Consider the following 19,563-nt stretch of genomic DNA (forward strand, 5'->3'; position numbering starts at 1 on the left):
GACCTGCCCTTACACTAGTGTTAATCAGAAATAACTCCATTGAAGCCATTAGCATTACACTAGTGTTTAAACTGGAGGGAGTGAAGTCAGAATCTGCCTCCCATATTTTATCTTGTAGAACATCTATACAATTAGCATAACAAAAGTAGCACTAAATTGTTTTACTTTACTGAAAGTGTTTACAATGGGGATCTTCTTAGATGCTAGAAAAGACCCATCCACAATGTCCAATGTACTTGCAGACTGTAGCCTCAGGCTAAAACCACATTCACATACATTAATTGTTGTTGTAGTCTGTTACTTTAAGAAAAGCATGACATACAAAATATACTGACAATGCTACATAAATGTTCAGTTTTTCTTTTAAATGATCATTGTAACTTTTGATGCAATTATTTCATTTGGCTTTTTGTCTGTTAACTGATCAGAAGGGAGATTTACTGGTTAGAACAAAATTTTGAGAGCCAGGAAACTAAACTAGTCTGTTACCTTAAGTGAGTCTGTTGACCACCTCAAATCTTTCTAAATCCAGCTATAAAACTGGATTAAAACACACTATCAAAATTGTTTAAGTATATTTCATTCTAATTGAGACTTCATAAGTAAACAATATTGTACTTTTCCATTCTTTTCCCCTCTAGCCCCAAGCATCAAATAAACAAACAAAACTCCTAAATTCTTTGGAATAATTAAGCATAGTTCATTCATTACAAATCATTCTTTCTTGATGTACAAAGATTCAGACACTATAACGTCCTCTAGATAAATAATCCTGCACAAATGTGCAGTTCATGCATTTCTGAAGCGAGCAGGTAATGTTATTAAAACGTGTTGCTCCCTGTAACACTCAACTTTCCCAACAATGTTTTTATCTTCTCTGATTCTGTAGGGTCATGTGAAGCTATCTGATTTTGGACTATGCACTGGTTTAAAGAAAGCTCATCGAACTGAATTCTACAGGAACCTTACACACAATCCACCAAGTGACTTTTGTAAGTATAAAGGTGTTCTAGTTAAAGTGTTCAACGGCTTTAGACTGCAGCCATTCCACACTGTAATTGTAAGCCTGTTAGGTTTCACAGAATAAACAAGACTGGGTTGGGTTGAGTTTTTTTGTTTTTTTTTTTTGGACGGGAGAACAGTACACAGAATAGCTAGGAATTAGAGGAAGGAGATGGTGTTGGTGATTGTGTAGGTGGCACTTTTCTCTGAGTCTGAATTGAACCCATTCCCCATAATGTTAGAGGACCCTGTGCTGCTGGAAATATTCTTCCAGCTGATGAGGACATTCTAGCTGAAATCAGTAATGATCTCATGAAACTTTTTTCACAATGGTAAGGGTGTCATCCTATTTGCCCTGGTCACATTTCAATGGTAGGTAACTAATTACATGCTACTGATCTAAATTCCCCTTGTGGTTTAATTCGGATTCCTGGTTCTTGACTTCCAGCTTTGCTCTGCAATGACTGCCATGGTCAGAGGTGCCTGTATTTTATTGGTGGAAGGAGTAATCACTGTATATACATTACCAGGCCCGTCATAAAGGTGTTGAGCTTCAGTTAGTGTTTGTAAAACATTAAGAAATCCTTGGATCCTTGTATCAAATATCATTATTGTTGCTGTTGCACTTTAAACAATCCCCATCCTGGCAGTTTAGGATTGTTTGACATTACTTCCCTTTTCCCTCTCCAGTTCTACCAAAAAAATAAAAATCTGTAATAAAGCATTTTAAAGGTACAAAAAGATTATTTTGTAAAAACGACATATCAATCAGGCTGATTTTTTTTTTCTTTCTTGTACTCTTTCACAAGTCTTTTAATGTCTAATAATTCTGTTTTGTAAATAAGCATTTCAGAATATGAACTCAAAGAGAAAAGCAGAAACGTGGAAGAAGAACAGACGACAGCTGGTGAGTCACTTCACAGTGGAACCTAGTTAAATTTTGTAGAAATAAAGTTGTCTGCACATACCTCTTTGTAAAGACAAACATGAGACAAATTTAAAAAATCTGCATTAATGTTCAAGTTGCTGCCTTAATATCTCAAAGGCCCAGATCACGCAAACATGAATGTACTTAACGTTGTGTGAGTAGTTCCACTGTAGTCAAGAAGCAGTGTGGTTTAGTGGTTAAGGCACCAAATTCAGTCACAAGACCTGAGGGCAGATCTTCAGTTGGTATAAATATTCATAGCATGGAGTCATGGAAACTTATACAGATCTGCCATTTTGAGCACCTATTCCTGACTCTGCCACTGGACCTGCTGTCAAGTCAAATTCACTACTTTGTGCTTTTGTTTCCCCTCCCACCTTTCGTTTGTCTTGTCATTTAGACTGGAAACTCTTCAGAGCAGGGATTGCCTCTTACATATGTTTGTATATTACCTTGCACAGTGGGGTCCCCCTCTCAGTTGGGTTTTCTAAGTGCTATCATCATACACTGAATTAATGCTAACAGCAAGTGTTTGCATGATCAGTGCCTAAGTGAGGACATTCAAAAACAGTCCAACAGCAAAGGTAACTCATCCACATTGTACAACTGTGTTCATATAATTGATTCAATGCTTTGTAAATCACAAACTATCATATATTAAACTCATAAAATAATAACACAAGTATGTCTTTGCTGTATTTGAAAATATTAATAAATATTTATAAATAGAAAAAATAATAAACATTGTATATGTGTAGTACAGCCAAGCAAACATTGCTTTCTGATCCTTAACTTTGGCATTTCTTGACTTGATAAAATTTACCTTAGAGGTTGAGCTGGTTTAAAAAATCTGAAACATTGGGTTTTCAAAACACCTATTTACTTGTGTGTTTTATAATTTTATAGGTTGTGTCTTCACTGCACGGTTAACTTGGGAGATTGGCAGTTGGGTGTGAGCCCCTGGGTGGGTCTAGTTCGGGTGTGAGCAGCCAAACCGTAAAGCCATATTTGAGCATGTCCACTAGACTGAGTCAACACTGGCACTGCACTCGCTTGTGTGAGGCACTAGGACTTCTGAGGTCTCATCCCATGGTTCTTTGCACTGCAATAAAACGAGACGCTCTGTGATTGTTTCCTAGTGAATTATAGGAGAACTTGTCTGTCTTTCTGGGCACGGAGGGGGATCTGTGGAAAGGCATTGGAGAACTATCAGCAGTTGAGTGAGCCTGCATCCTCACTGCAAAGTAGGCAGGTTACCAGCCTGAGTGTAATTAGCATTTGGGCTTTAAGTAGAGATGAGTGACATTCAAAATTTCCATCTGTCAGGAAATTCCTGACCAGCTCTAGCTTTAACCTGTACCCCAGGATAGGCCAGTGAGCCCAGGTACAAAGCACACACCACTTTTTTGTGTGTGAATGGAAGCCACGTTAGGGGAAACACCAAACTAAGAGCCTGAGTTAATTCTGCAGTGCAGATACACTCATATACAGAACAGTTTTAGTGTTTCAGGAGAGTCAGATGTTGAATGTACACTTTTTCCGACTACTTTTGTAATTTACTAATTACTAATTAGTAGGCTAAAATGTATAAAGAAATGTGATCTAAGAAATCATTGATATTTCAGTCTGTATGTACTATGGTCTCTTCACACTTGGGGGTGGGAGGTGGCAGTCTAACTTCAAAGTTATTTTTGGTTCTGTGCTTGTGTATCTAAATGAACAGTCTCTTGGGTTTTATGTATTCTGATTTCTCAAATTACTTATCCTTTTGCCACTAAATATCAGTACTCTGTCTATTAATTCCAGTAAGTTTTTTTTTTTCCCACAGAACTTTAAAATGGTGAGCGTATAATCCATATAAAGAGCCCACCCAACCCCTACTTCTTTTTTTTTTTTTTTTCCAGGCATACTCTACTGTTGGGACCCCAGATTATATTGCTCCAGAAGTATTCATGCAGACTGGGTACAACAAGTTGTGTGACTGGTGGTCTTTGGGAGTGATTATGTATGAAATGCTAATAGGTATGTTATCATTACCAACCCCAAGATAGATTTTAGGGTCAGAAGGGACCTTAGATGACTGAGTCTGACCTGCTGTATAACACAGGGCATAGAATTTCATCTAGTAACTTTTTTCACTGAGCCCAACAGTTTGTGCTCAACTAAGTAGATCTTCCAGAAGGGCATCCACTCTTAATTTGAAGACATTAAGAGATGGAGAATGCACCACTTTCCTTAGTAGTTTGGTCCAGTGGTTGATCACCCTCACTGTTAAAAATTGTTACAGATTCAGTCCCCTTAACCTTTAATTTTACAATTCCAAAGGTATTTTGTAGTTTTCAAGGAGAGAATTTTTTTAGTTGACGTTGCCATGCAGAAATTTTTGAGGGAGAAGTAGCAAAGTGACTTTGGTTTATGTCAGACTGGGCCTTGGTACACTTTTTTCTAATGTTGGAAAAGCTCATTAAGCTTTTTTCCATTTATATAGGATATCCACCTTTCTGCTCTGAAACGCCACAAGAAACGTATAGGAAAGTTATGAACTGGAAAGAAACGTTGGTATTTCCTCCAGAGGTGCCCATTTCAGAGAAAGCAAAGGACTTAATTCTAAGGTTAGTAACTAAAACTTTTTGTGGCCATTCAGACCCATAGACATGATCCTCTTCCATTACATTCATTTTCCAGCGTGTGGAGAAACTCATTTCTGCAGGGTGGAAAGGTGCTGAACTCATCTCCTTCTCCCCATATAACCATTTCCGGAGGCCAAGCTTACAGGGATGGAAAGTTCAGCTCGCTGGGCCAGATTCTGCTATCACTGAAGTTAATGAAAAGCTTCCACTGAAGTTGATGGGAGCAAGAGTAGGCCCTAAGGAGGGAAGTCCTGAATTACACTAATTTATATGTATTAAAGACCTGATCCTGCTGTGCTGAGGCTGACAGAACCCCCATTCAATGGAAGTTTTGTCTGTATTAGGACTGCATGACTGGGCCCTGAAAGAATATAAGAGATGTGGAGAGAGGAGGAATAAAGGGAGGATCATGAAGATGCAGGAAAAGAACAGTGATAATAGATTTTTTGTGTAATACTTGGTCTTGTAAAGCATTAGATGCATGGACTGCATAGGCTGCATTAGTCTTTATTACATCTACCTTTCAAAAGATATAACTTTAGAAACAGTCTTTTGTGACAAGCACCATAAAAATTATTAATAATGGTCCACAGTTATCTGGGAGAAATTATTCAATCAAGTGGAAGATCAAAGCATCTTTTAATTTTAGACACAGAGAAAGTTTTAGGTTGAAAAAGAAGTTGAAGGACCCCAGCCAGATACCTCTCCCACTTTGCCCTTTCTCCTATCCACTTCATCCATTCTTGGTAAATATTTCAATTTTTCAGTTTTTCAGTTGCACCTCACAAAAATTTGTTCCAAATTCTCATCTGAATGCTTTGCGTGAGGGAATCGGAATAATGCAACTTCAGATCTCTTGGCGTGTCTGTCTCCAGCAATAGAGACAGAACAGATCTGAAGGAAAAAGAATGTTTTAAAAATCAAATTTTCAGTTAGAAAAACTGAATAGCATCCAGCACGTAAAGCACATCAATTCAGAGCCAACAAAACAACGCAGCAGATATAATGGAGTTTGACTTAATCAGCGCTTCTCAAATGCAGCCACTGTGGTTGCATGTGGCCACCATGGGCTTTTCTTGCAACCACAGCCTCTTGGGCTGTGATGGGGAATAAGAGGGGCAAAGCAGTGCCTCCTTCCCTCTACTCCCCATTGCTCCTGGATGCACTGCCTTAGTGTTGGTTGCTGAGGCCTCCAGCAGGAGTTGGACCCTGTCCCCCTCTGGAGGCACCTGGGGCACAATGCTGGAGGAGCAGTCACTTGGTGAGTTCCCTTCTGGCCGTGGAGCTTCGGGCTCCAGCCCTGAGCTCTGGATGTATGGTGGCGGACCCTAGGCTCTGTCCGCGCAGCTTTGGGCTGTTCCCAGGCCCCCTCCCCTCAGTGTCAGGCTCCGGCCCCCAGCTGCCTCACCTGGCCACACTCATCCCAGTTGCCCATGGCCCCCCGTCCTCCCTCTGACCCCCTCCTCCCCCATCCAGGGCTTAATTTGCCCCCACATTTGCTGGGGCTGAGTAAATGATACTTGTATGTTTGTTAATATCACTTTTCACAACTGACTTACTAGCTAGCAATAAATAAATTACAATAATTTGGATGTGTATATGTGCATATTTATTTCTTTTTCCTAAAGCTAATTAAGTATTTTAGGAAAAAGTGTGAGAGTGGCCACCAGCAAGAGTTGATGACCGCACTCAGAAGTCACTAAGTAATTTGTCCTGAAAACCCCAATATAGAGATTGTTGGGCTGTATGGATAAAATCACATTTTCCAAAAGCCATTTCTTGGTGGCTAATATTGATTGACCTGTAGGGATTTGATTTCAAGGATTAGTTTAGAAATAATTTTTCTTTGGCTTTTTATTTTTTGGTGGAAGGGTACTTTGATATTTTCAAAGTTAGGAAATAATTTCACATCTCAACAAGTGCCATTCAGATGTAAGATAAGAATATTACTCTTGTGGGAGTATAGCTTAGTCAATTTATAACCTGAATGACTTGTCACATTACTGAAATGCCTGTCAGAACTTGCTTTGTGCTGGCAAGAAGGAGGTTTTGTTTCTATGAAGGTTTGGCAGGTAAAATGTTTTATGAATCTGGATGTTGTGATCATTTAGGTATAGCCAGTTACCCATATTGATTCTTATAAATGAATTGCTCTGAGTATGTTAGCCACTGCCAAACGCACACTCTTGTCACTCGGTTGCCTGAAATAATGGAGAGAATCTTCCATCTGCTGGACAACAATTGCTGCTGAGCACAAATTGTCTACCACTTTCAGTGCGGACAGATGACTACTTGAAAGCAGAAGTGGAATCTAGTTAAACAATCAACTTTCAGAAGCAACATTAGTTTATACAAAAGCAGCATGTCCGCCAGCAAAGGAGTTTATGGGAGGGCAGCACACTGTCATGCAGCAAACTGAAGGCCCAATCTGCAAATTGCTGAGTGGACTCAACTCCCATTAGATCAATCGGTGGCTCAGCACCTAAAGGGACCCGGCTCTTTGTTTGAAAGGGCCTTGTTGTTTTCTCCATTATGGATGCTTGACAAGGCACTTGCTTCTCCAATTGTCTGGTGGCTAAACTACCAGTTCCAGAAGGCTGAATCACAGCACAGCACTGACTTGTCTGGTGGAACGTGCTGCTGTTTAATGTGGGAGGATAAGAAGGTTTTGGAGGTTGGTTAAAAAGAGAGAGTACTTAGCAGAAATGGATGCTTTAAAATCAAAATATCTCTCTTGGGCCAGACCATGTGGAGAAACTGGAAATTCCAAGAAATGAAATGTCTTCCTGTTACTGGTTTGGAATAATAACCAGCTCTGGCAGCAACTTGTTCACAAAAGCCTGGAGCTGAAAGGGAAATATGATATATTACCATTGTAGCATTGTGCTTTTATAATGTGACTGACAACATTTTATTTCTGTGATTTTTCTAGGTGTAATGGGATGTTGAACAATCCAAAGATAAAACAATTTAATAGATTTTATAAAATTTCTGCTACAGGATTGTACAATGATTTATTTTATATGCTTGTTTCTGCATTAATTGTAACATTCTTTCTTCCCCCCCTTCAGATTTTGTATTGATTCGGAAAATAGAATTGGTAGTAATGGAGTAGAGGAAATAAAGGATCATCCATTTTTTGAAGAAGTTGACTGGGGACATATCAGGTATATAAATGTGCTTTGTATATTGGATGGAAATCTTGGTAGCAATAATTTCATATGCTGCAAAGGCAGGAATAATTTATCTTAATTAGCTTTTTATTTTAAAGTGTAACTACAGTAACTCCTCACTTAACGTTGTAGTTATGTTCCTGAAAAATACGATTTTATGCAAAATGATGTTAAGCAAATCCCATTTCCCCATAAGAATTAATGTAAATGGGGGGGGGTTAGGTTCCAGGGAATTTTTTTTTGCCAGACAAGACATTATATACATATACAGTATAAGTTTTAAATAATTTTAAACAAACAGTTTAATATTGTACACAGCTATGATGATTGTGAAGCTTGGTTGAGGTGGTGGAGTAAGAGGGTGGAATATTTCCCAGGGAATGCCTTGCTGCTAAATGATGAACTAGCATTCAGCTGAGCCCTCAAGGGTTAATAGGCTGTTGTTAATGTAGCCTCACACTCTACAAGGCAGCATGGACTGAGGGCAGGAGGGCGGAAACACAATAGATGCAGGGCAGTAGCTGCAAACACTTCCCTGCAAAAACTGAACATGATGATGAACCCACATTATCCAGCTGGAGTGCACCACTCCCTCCTCCTGACAGCACGTGCATGGCTGCACAGGTGCTGACTTTCCAAAGTGCTGGGGGGTGCGTGCATGAGTGAGAGAGAGAGAGAGAGATGTGCATTGCCCCTTTAAGTACGCTGACCCCCTTCAAGTACATTGCCCTTTTAAGCTGATCAGCCAGTTCAGACACGAAGCAACAGCTTCCTGCAAACTCTCCCCGCCCCTTCTGTCCCCGAGCCCTGTGACTGTCCCCTCCTCTACTTTGTGGAGGGGCAGGGCAGGAACAGGGGGACATCCTGACATCAGCACCCCTCTCCCCCAGCAAGCAGGAAGCTCCCAGGAGCAGCTCCAAGGCAGAGGGCAGGTCAGGAGCAGCACGGCAATGGGGGGAAGGCCATCTGAACTGCTGCTGGGCAGATGCTGAGCTGTGTACCTTATGGGGAATTTAGGGGAGTTGATGGGGGGGGCTGCTGGCTCCCCCTGATTCTAATCCCCACAAGGAGGGGCTGCTCTTCCAGAGAATCCTGCAAGCAGTGGACAAAGCAGGCGGCTGCCAAACAACGTTATAAGGGAGCATTGCACAACTTTAAACAAGCTTGTTCCCTAATTGATCAGCAATGTAACATCGTTAACTGGGACAATGTTAAGTGAGGAGTTACTGTATTGGAAAAACAAGCAATTCCAGCCTTGTTCTCAGAGGAGGGAACTGACATTCATAGAGCTGATCCGTTTTTTATGCAGCATTCCCCAAACTAGAGAGAATCGAGACTAGTTTGCAGTGATGCAAGACAGAAAGCAGTGGTGGCAGGGAAATCAGAGTGATTCCTGATTTGCACTCACCTACCCCCAGCATGTTTGCTCCCATGGCTGCAGTGGGCCAGCCCTTAGAAGCCAGACACCTCTCCCCCTGCTCCCACAGCTACCCATACTGTAACAGGCTGACAGTATAGATCATGGCTTTGAAAATACATGTGGCCCATCCCCAGAGAGCAGCCAGTGGTCACCTGCATGTAGCCTTCTGACCAGGTCATTTGAGGAGGGGGGAAAAAGAAAATTAAAAAAATCCAGCAAATAAAAATAGCAAACAAAAAAATCATACACCGAAATCACAAAGAGAAAGAGAATGAAAAGGAGAAAAGGCTGCAACTCTGAGTGAAACACAAGGGCATCTCTTTTAAAACTGACTTCAGTGGCATTCAAACTATGGCCAATAGGGACTGCTGCTGCTGCTACCATCCTTTAAGGATGCAGGGTAAACCTGTGTCTTATAAATATTGTACCTTTATATGTAAAAGCCCATATTTCTCCTTGATGGTCACCTCACCCAATCCTGCAGCTCTCTTAGCTCAGTTGAAGTCAGTGGAGGTATAACATTGTGCACCGGCTGAGAATCTTGCCCTTCATGTTTACAAGGGGGATATTGTCATCCTGTAGCAAAATTAAAAGTAATGAAGCTTTTCTTTATTATTCAGTTCTCTTTTTTGTGTGTGTAGGGAGAGGCCAGCTGCAATCCCTATAGAAATCAAAAGTATCGATGACACTTCCAATTTTGATGAATTTCCTGAATCTGATATTTTACAGCCAGGTGAGACCTTGTAAATTGCAGTCTTATCTAACACATCCCAAAATATAACCATAAATTTTATTTCCATTATATTCATTTTTCCAGTATCTTGATCCAACTACTTCAGACCTGCACTGTATTTGGATTATCTGGGAACTTTGTTAGTGAATTGCATTTAAATAAATAAATAAATAAAATCTGTGAGCTACCCCTTCCTTAATCCTCTTTCTCGGGGTATGTGAAAATGTAGCTTTTAATATTGATTTAATCTAGGAGGAAAAGTGTGTGTGTGTGTGTGTGAGAAAAGGGTGTGTGTGTGTGTGTGTGTGTGCGTGTGCGTGCGAAGGTGTGTTGCCTTAATGGTAAGCAGTTATAGGATTTCACCATATAGACAATATTGCCACATTTTTGGTAAAATGTATTGCACTAATTGGTTTCAGATGTTTGGTAACATTAAAATTTAAGCCAGATGCAAATGTTATGTTCTTTGTGGGCAAAATTTCAAAAGCATCTAAATGATTGACAAGCAGCAGTACTAAGGTTAAACACTTACAATGAGAATTAGGCTCCTAAGTCACTTAAGTCATATGGGCACTTTTGAAAAAGTGCCAAGTCAGCATTTAACGGAAGATACTTAAATGTATAAGACCTGAATCTGCAAGGTGATGGGTTCCCTCAGCTCCCACTGGCTTCAATGATACTATTTATGTGTGTTGAGTGAGACACATGCTTAAGTATGTTGGCATCAAACAGTCTTTACAATTCTTCAGCTCATCCCACTCACCCAAAATCTATTTTTTTTTTTTTGTAACTCTGAAATGGCTCCTATAGAATGGCAAGTTGGTTTTCCTCTTTAATTCCAGAATTTTCAAACCTGGATGCCTGAAGTTAGGTACCTAACTCTATATTTAGGCAGCTAATTAAATTACATGGATTTCTTTTTATAAATTCTGAGGCTCTATTACTCCCATTGACTTTAATAGGCATTTATGATACACAGTATCACAGAAAATGTTGCTTATTCTTTAGATGCCTAAATATGAACTTGAGAACTTAACTTTCAGCACCAAGTCTGAACATTTTAGCTTAGAACTATAGGAACATTAATCTGAATAATTATTTTACAAGAACAATTCTGTGTTCAGCACTGGAATAATATTAGATGTTCGTAAAGTAAAATGTTAGCTCTCCTAAATCCTCACAAATGTCACAAAAGCACTAATTAGTGAAGAAATTCAAAAAGAGTATAAGTATAGAGTGGTACAGTCCTGTTGGGAAAGGTCTGATTTTTTGCTGCTGTTTTTGGTGGGATACTGTGTGTGTGTTGTGTCTGTCTGTCTGTGTGTGTGTCAGTTCCTAAAAGTTGTTGTTTTTTTTAATTGTGGTGACAGTTGGGGATCAGGATCTTACTGTGGCAGGCAATATAAAGGCTGTTCCTTCCTCAAAGATGCAGGGTGATATCCTGGCCCTTTTGAAGTTAATGGCAAAACTTCCGTTGACTTTGCTAGGACCAGGATTTCACCTGCAATCTTTATAATGCTAGAGAGAACCAACTTCAGGATTGTTTGCCTGACATTGTGTGGTGCCTTCTCTTACCAGCAATACTAATTTTTTTTTTTATTCTTTCTTTTTGACTTCTACATTCCAGTGCCAAATACCACAGAACCTGACTACAAATCCAAAGACTGGGTTTTCCTCAATTATACCTACAAGAGGTTTGAAGGGCTTACACAGCGTGGCTCTATCCCTTCCTACATGAAAGCTGGGAAGTTGTGAAACAAAACAGAACCCCATAAAATTAAAAACAAAACAAAAAACAAACCTCAGGTAGCTGCATCACCAGGCCTGCTTGGCGTAGATATCAATACAGTGACTCTGGTGCGCATCGACTTCACAAGGAAATCCTACAGGATTAGGATTTCTAAGACTACTACAGGAATTAGTTGGCAGTGCCAGCTGGCTTTTTTTTTTTTTTTTTAATATTTGAATATTTTTGTTAACTTTATTATACAAAGGTACTGGAATAAAAGGATCATACATCCCTTTGCAACTGCACTGCCTATGTGTGTATAAAGGTTAATTATGCATCTGTGTACTGTGGCTTTGTTTGTACTGTAAGCCATCTAATCCACCCAGGAGAAAAACATATCATTTTAAAAAGCAACATGGGCTAATGTTGCAGCACCATTATTTTACTGCTGACCTGGTGGGTTTTAGATATACGGTATAAAAACCATCAACTATATTTGTAAAGGTCTCCTTTGAGTGATTGTCCACATGGATTCCTCTCCTGGTGTACATGCACCCATGCACAGAGTAATTTAACCGTCATCAACAACCAGAGTCAACATTGCTCTTTTCCTCGAAGAAGCCGCTCGCCTTGGTACAGATATTTCAGAAATCCCGAGAACACCTGAAAGGGTAGCTCCACCTATGGAAGAAAGATACTCCTCCTCTTGCTCAGCAGTGAGAGCATACCAACTAGAGGACAGGTTCCACCCTATACTTAACCTTATTAATCAACTTCTGTAGCTCCACCTCTGCAGATCAGGGCCCATTCCATCATGCCCCAGCAGCATCTGCAGCTTCTCTAAGTGGCATTCCCTTTTTTGAGCTATGTAGGTCAACTACCATTTTCATTCAGTATTAATCCTTAGTAGAGAGCTCCAGATCTGATGTCCACTTTGCCAGAGCTGTCCTGCAACCATTGTTTAAACAGACTGCAAGTAGACCTCTGGACAGTGAGGTCACTGCTTGTGAGGCACCAGAAGTGGCACATATTTGGACAATTACGTAAACAAGGTTACTTGCCTTACAGTACCTGTGGTTCTTTGAGATGTGTTCTACAGCCTGACCACCTTCCCTGAGGGATGTTTGGGCCCGCTCTGGCCCTTATGCCCTCAGAACATCCAGGACGCAGATGCGGCCTCAACAGACGCTGCTCTTCAAAAGAATCTAATCTCACACTTATTAGGTGCATGCACCCCAGAAGTGGAATCCATGTGAGCCACACATCTTGAAGAACCACAGTTAATATAGAGTAAGTAGCCATTGTTTATCAAAAATGTGCCCTATGTAATTGAACTTTGCAAGATACATGAAGGTAATTTATTAAGGAGATTTCATGGAAATAGCAAACACTCAGAAAAACTGGTGGTTTGTGTGTGGGGGCAGAGGAGAAGTATATACATTTAACTTAAAGCTACCTACTACACTGACTTGTCTGTACATATTGATTGGTTTATCACCAGTGGAAAATCTACACCCTCCTAGTCATAACACTAAAAATAATTTGCATATAAAACTGCCGATGGTTAATCAAATGAATGCTCACATAGGAGTTACACTGTTAGGGAGACTTACTGCAGTATATTTAGCATAATAATCTCCCTTATCATGATAGTTGAATTTCTTTATTTTCTGAAAAAACTGCATTATTTTAATCTAATCAGCAAATCAAATTAAAGAAAATATTAGAGTACTGCTTTTAGAACGGTAGTGGGAATTCTTTTTAAAGGCAAAACTGTGACACTGTAATGATCTAAAGACAACAGAAGGTTTATCTACACTGGCTTTCCAAAAACGAGGAAGTGCAACATATCTTTTTGCTTGTTAATTTTTTCTTTTGACAGTGTTTGTCATTGTGCCATTTTCTTTCTTATTCTCAGAGTACCAAAGATCCTGAAATGGCTTGATGATTGCAACCATGTGAAGTTTTGATTTCCATGCCTATGATTTGTTAACTTCTGTTAAATGTGGAATGGGGTATATAATTCATAAGTTTTTTTTTCTGAGAAGTTAATCTATTCCAGCAGGAGAAACTGCTAAATCATCAGTTGCATAGAGGTGAGCCTGAACCAAAATCCTGTATCTGCCTACCCACGAACTGAGGAGGAAGTTTGGATTGAAATACAGCTGAATTTTTGGACTTGGGTCCATCTCGAATCAGCATGGGTTAATGAACTGAGGTACAGGCAGTAAATGATGGTCAGGGGGATTATTTTGTGTGTGTGAGAAGGGGTTAAAAATACAAAGTAATGTTGCCAGCATTCAGAATTGAATATTGTTGAGACTGCATTTGCACTGTTAATTTGCCTTGCTGACGAGTTAGGTAAATTTTATTTTTATAGGTCAATTATTAAAAACCTAAGTCATTGCATACAGTGTGGGATAATTACAAGCATTGTAACATACTGTACCTTGTCCTTTTAATGTTGTTCATATTACAAAAGCTCATTCTCAGAGTCTAAATGGCAACTGCTATATTTTTTTTTCCTGGACTGTTGCATTAGCTGTGGTGGGGAAAGTTACATAGAAGCATTATAAAAGATTTATATGAGGCTTTTTACAGCATTTGAAAATAAACATAGCATTCTTTTGTAAAGTTGCAGTTTTTTTAACCCAGTTCATAACGTTATTTTGTTTTACTTTCCAAATGCGTAGACGACAGAGGACTTCTGAGACATTTGAAGGCTTTCGGTGTTGGATATGTCCATATTGAATTCCATCATATACCAGTCAAAGCTACAGTTGCCTTCAGTCAAAAGAATTAGCCATGCTGCTGTTGCTATCATTACATAGAGGCAACCATATGTTTAAAAATAGTTATTACTATTTATTATAGCTTCCCAGGCTTTTTCCTGTGTGGACCACATTTTAGTAAATTGAGTCTCTCGTGGAGAACTTGCCCCACCTATTTGTTATGGGAAAAACCACCTCCCTTCCCCGGGCGCATATCATCTCTGTGGCAACTGTTGCAAATGATTACATGTAATATATTTTACTGGGCCAGCTTTTGGGGTTGGAAGGGACAAGTTTCCGAGCTTTACAGAGCTCTTCTTCAGGTTGTGAAGCGTGAAAGCTTGTCCCTTCCACCAACAGCAGATGAGCCAATAAAAAGTATTCCCTCCCCTACCTTGTCCCAGGATCTGAGAGAGACCAACACAGCTACAACAACACTGCAAACATACTTTCTTATTGCAAATCCATTCACAATATAGCTACTGCAACACTTCAGACAACAAAATAACATTTTAACAACCCGCTATTGCCAGGTTTTGAAAAGCAGAAGACCAAGGGTGATGGTGATAGTTTAACATTTATATTTCTGTAGCACTCAGGGTCTCGGGCTTCAGCCTCATTAGGTGGGGCTTCGGCTTTCTGCCCTGGGCTCCAGCGACTCTAACGCTGGCCCTGGTTAGCGGACCCCTGAAACCTTCTTGTGGCCCTGTAGGGGATCCCAGACCCCTGGTTGAGAACCACTGCCCTAGACAATGAACATGGAGAGAGATTCACATGAGGGTATGTCTACACTGGAAAAAATAAAGCCCTGTGGCAGCAAATCTCAGAGTTGGCCTTAGGCTGTGGCACCAAAAATCGTAGTGTAGGCATTCCTGCTTGGGCTGAAGCCCAGGCTCTGGTACCCAGTGAAGGAGGTGGGTCTCAGAGCCCAGGCTTCAGCCCAAGCCGGAATAGCCACACTGCTATTTTTAGTGCCACAGGGTGAGCTCAAGTCAGTTGAACCGGGCTTTGAGACTTGGTGCCATACGTTTTTTTGTTTTGTTTTTTTTCCAGGATAGACAAAGTGTTAAAAAGCGATTCACAAAAGTCAGAATTTGAGGTGGGGAGCTGCCCAAACTAGCCAATGGGAGATGCTGACCAGTGGGGTGTGTGCTAAGACCCATCCCCTCACAGAGATCGGCACCTAAGTTAAGAGTGCAGGGAGGTGCTGTGATGGGATGCCCGGAATGCAAACTGGATCTTGGGACCCCTGAGCCCTCTACCCCACCGACCTGGGGTATCCCTCTCACGCTGTGATGCTGTGCCAAGCCACAAACCTCTGGCAGGTACAGCACTTACCCAGACATCCACAAGCAGGGATACATCCAACTGAGTTACGTGAATGATCTCCCAGGCACTCGTGAACCATCAATAGGGAGGCTCCAGCCAATTCCCCCCAACTCTGCAGCCTTGCACCCCAGAACTGTACTGTCTTACACTGGGCAGGCTTCTGACGATTGCAAGTTCATTACCCAGTCCGCCCCTCCCTTGATGTGAAGAGGACATACACTAGACTTTGTAAACTGAGCTGAGATTTCCCAAGCACTTCAACCAAAACACAGTGTTTTCGGTAAAATGTAAAACAGATTTATTAACTACAGAAAGATAGATTTTAAGTGATTATAAATAGCAAGCGTAGAGACCAAAGTTGGTTACCTAAGAAATAAAAATAAATTCGCAGTCTGAATTCTACACCTTAAATAGGATTTGAATCAAGCAGTGTCTCACCCTGACAGATGGTACAAACAGGTCACAGATCTTCAATACATGGGCTTGAACTCTTTCCTGGCTTGGGACCACCTCCCCCAATTCAAAGTCTTTGCCCTCCAAGTCCAGACTTATTTCCTGGTGTTTAATTGGGAGCGGGGAGAGGCCAAGTGATCATGTCACTTCCCCTCTTTTATAGCTTCTTCCAGCTTGCTGGAAAGATCTTTTGACCTGGGGATCAGGCAGTCCCCATTGGTCAAGCAGTCTCTATTGTCTACATGTTCTCTCTGAGAAGTCTTCTGATATAGCTGTTGGAAGAGTGGATTCCCTTTAATGGGCCGTCAGCGTGTCTGGCTACTCCGCTGTTGTATCTTAAAGGCTTGTTGTGGGTGTTCCCAACCTCACAATATATTTCAGTAACACACACATAGCAAAACTTCATAACTTCACACACAATGATAGCACATACAATCCAACAGGATATCAATGTTCAACAGATCAAGACATTTAAAATGATACCTCAGAAGGCCTACTTTGTACAAAACATAATTATATGACAGTAGTAAATAAGGGGTTTCCAGAGTGCTGTTTTGAAGTACAGAGTGTCACACGGGCCTAGCTTTGCTTGCAATTCTCAACCAGGAGCTTCTCTTTGGAGTTAGGCACCTCTGCAAGAAGCTGGTGGCTGGGGCAGGTGCGACCTCCCTCTAAACTTTTAGCCCAGTGATTAGGATACTCACCTGGGATGTGAGAGACCCCTGATTCGAGTCCCCCTGCCTCTGAGGGGGAGAAGGGTTTTGAATAGGGATCTGCTACCTCTCAGATGAGTGCCCTCACTGGGCTATGGGATAGTCTGATGCGTGGCCCCCCTTGGTCTCCTGTTGAAGTTGTTGCAAATAGATTAGAGCTGTTGGAGCAGAGGGACTGGATCCTGGGTCTCCTACATTGTGTGCGAATGTTCTAACCACTAGGCTACAGAGCCATTCACATGCTTCTCCCCTCTCTCTCTCCAATGACTCCCCCTCAAGTGGCAGGGGGACTAGGACTGGGAGTCTCCCACATCCAGGCGAGTACTCTAACCAGTGGGCTAAAAGTTATGAGAGAACACCTCCCCCTCATTCCCTGCTCCTGGCTGTTTTCTGCAGCTTTGAAAATATTAGCCATGTTATTCATGTGTACAAAACATAGTACTTCACTAAGCCAAAGAGGCCTACCAGATCGGGCCCCACATGTGACACAAGAAGCTGAATGCCTCTCTTTTCCTGGTTTGTGAATTGCTCTGGGCCTGAGGTGCCTGAACGCCTAGAAGGAGGCAACAGTGCCATATTCAGAAGCAGAAACTTGGGTATCTAGGAAACTTTTTAGTGCAAAAACAGGTGCCAAGTGAGTTTAGGCTCCTACAGGGTTCAGATTGAGTTTTGTGAATTGCAGTGGAGCCTAAACTCTTAGGTGCCTAAAGCCAGATTAAGTCTGAGGTTTAGGTGCCTAAGTATTTCTGTGAATCTAGGCCTCGGAATTTTGCCATTGACTTCAATGGGGCTGGGACTTTCTGAGCACATCTAAAGATGCAGCGTAAAGTAGATTACTGTTACTCAAAGGAGACCTGGGCAAAGGAAATAAAAGTAATGTTTAATTGTACCTGAGACTAGCCATTCATAATTTGGGTCTTGTGGTTAGTTATTAAACTTTTTAAATCTGAGTTTGGGGGCAAGAATTGGAGAGGGGGAGGGAAGGATCAGACCAAAAATTTTAAAGAGCTATTTTCCCCCCAAAGATATTGCTAAGCTTGGTTATTTTACTTATTCATTTCACTGTTTTTGAAAGTGTCCAGGTGTAAAATATTTAATTGAATTATAATCTAGCAGCTAAATAAACAATCCTAAAGTGGGATTTTCAAACAGAATTTGGGCATTTTCTGGGATTCATTTTTGCTTGATCTGTGAAAGATGGGACAGTTACACAGTACTTTAACACCGAGAGAAAATTTTACTTACGGTACTTTAAAAAAAAAAAAATCCACATTGGATACATTACAAAATATCCTATTATTATTTAAATTGAACAAATTAGAAGCTAGCTGCTAGTTTTTCCCTGTTGCTAGCTCAGGGATTCATGGCTTGACATAAAACAATTTTGCTCGAACAGTATTGAACCTAATGTTATATTAATATGGAGTTTGAATTAATCTGTTGGCATGAAAACAAGGAAACAGTGAAGTCACTTGTGACTCAGCCTAACTAGTAGGTATTTCAGTAAGACCTGCAATTTCAAAACTTCATGTGCAAATTGACACTGAACAAACTGGGACAGTCTCTCAGCTGGAGTATATTGGCATAGACCTTAATGGAGCTATTCTGACGCTAGCTGAGGCTCTGGCCCATTGTTCACAAGTTATACAATTTTTATTAAAATGACAATGGATTTATTTCAGAGCGGTAGCTGTCTTAGTCTGTATCAGCAAAAACAACGGAGGAGTCCTTGTGGCACCTTAGAGACTAACAAATTTATTTGGGCATAAGATTGTAGCCATGTCAGGCTCAGGATATTACAGAGACACTGAACATCAAGGACTGAATAGAAACAATGGATTTAAACCATAAATTACTATTACAACGATCTATAACCCACTAACAACCTCTCCCCCAGCTGCCTTTCCCTTCTCCCAGTGACTGGAGGGGAGTTAAAGGGCCACTTCACTGTGAATGGTCCCTTGAATGTGTTAACTATTCATGCAAAACAGTCTATTCCACCCTGTATTTAGCTGTGCCACTGGCTGTACATTTTCCAGACCTGAAGAAGAGCTCTGTATAAGCTCGAAAGTTTGTCTCTCTCACCAGCAGAAGTTGGTCCTATAAAGGATATTACCTCACCCTCCTTGTCTCTCAAATGGATTTATTGGCAGCTGTTTGAGCTGCCTTGAATTTTTATGCCTCTATATCATGCCTATCCAACATGTTAAAATGAGGGTGCTAACACTGAAAAGTCCTGGAGACTCTATTATAGGTAACAATTCTTCTTCGAGTGTTTGCTCATGTTGATTCCATGGAATTTTTTGCCTTAGTGGTATCCATAGTCCTGGCTGTGGCGTCCTCTGGAGTGCCACGCTCATATGCCAGTATATGAGGCGCCACCGGCCTTACGCCCTCTCAGTTCCTTCTTACCACCCATGATGGTTGATCAGAGCACCTTTCTCTTGCTTCGCAAGTGGATAGCGGTTTCTAACAGCCCACTGACTGTCTCTTTGTATATAATTGTCAGTGCTTAGTTAGTGATTAAGTGTTTAAGTGTTCGTTAGTAAGTTAGAATCCCAGCTAGGACTTTGCCCTAGGACGGGTTCCTCCCGACACAGTTCCCCCTCGCCGGTGCCCAAGAAAAAAACAGAAGCAGCAATGCGGCTCCCTGGCACCGAACAAGGAGGGAAAGGGGGCATT

At 41.0% G+C, this 19,563-nt stretch overlaps 1 protein-coding gene across 1 annotated transcript in view; it reads left to right on the plus strand.

Moving 5' to 3' along the window:
* STK38L (serine/threonine kinase 38 like) overlaps positions 1-14,249 on the plus strand; it is a 65,826-nt gene extending 51,577 nt beyond the window's left edge. The window contains exons 8-14 of the mRNA XM_054037336.1: positions 890-992; positions 1,848-1,909; positions 3,835-3,952; positions 4,419-4,542; positions 7,632-7,727; positions 9,795-9,886; positions 11,514-14,249. Coding sequence (XP_053893311.1) covers positions 890-992; positions 1,848-1,909; positions 3,835-3,952; positions 4,419-4,542; positions 7,632-7,727; positions 9,795-9,886; positions 11,514-11,641 — 723 coding nt within the window. The 3' untranslated portion in view covers positions 11,642-14,249. The remainder of the gene's footprint in view (positions 1-889; positions 993-1,847; positions 1,910-3,834; positions 3,953-4,418; positions 4,543-7,631; positions 7,728-9,794; positions 9,887-11,513) is intronic.
* Positions 14,250-19,563: the final 5,314 nt, after the last annotated feature.

This window comes from Malaclemys terrapin, chromosome 1, assembly GCF_027887155.1.
Source record: "Malaclemys terrapin pileata isolate rMalTer1 chromosome 1, rMalTer1.hap1, whole genome shotgun sequence".
Taxonomy (NCBI): domain Eukaryota; kingdom Metazoa; phylum Chordata; order Testudines; family Emydidae; genus Malaclemys; species Malaclemys terrapin.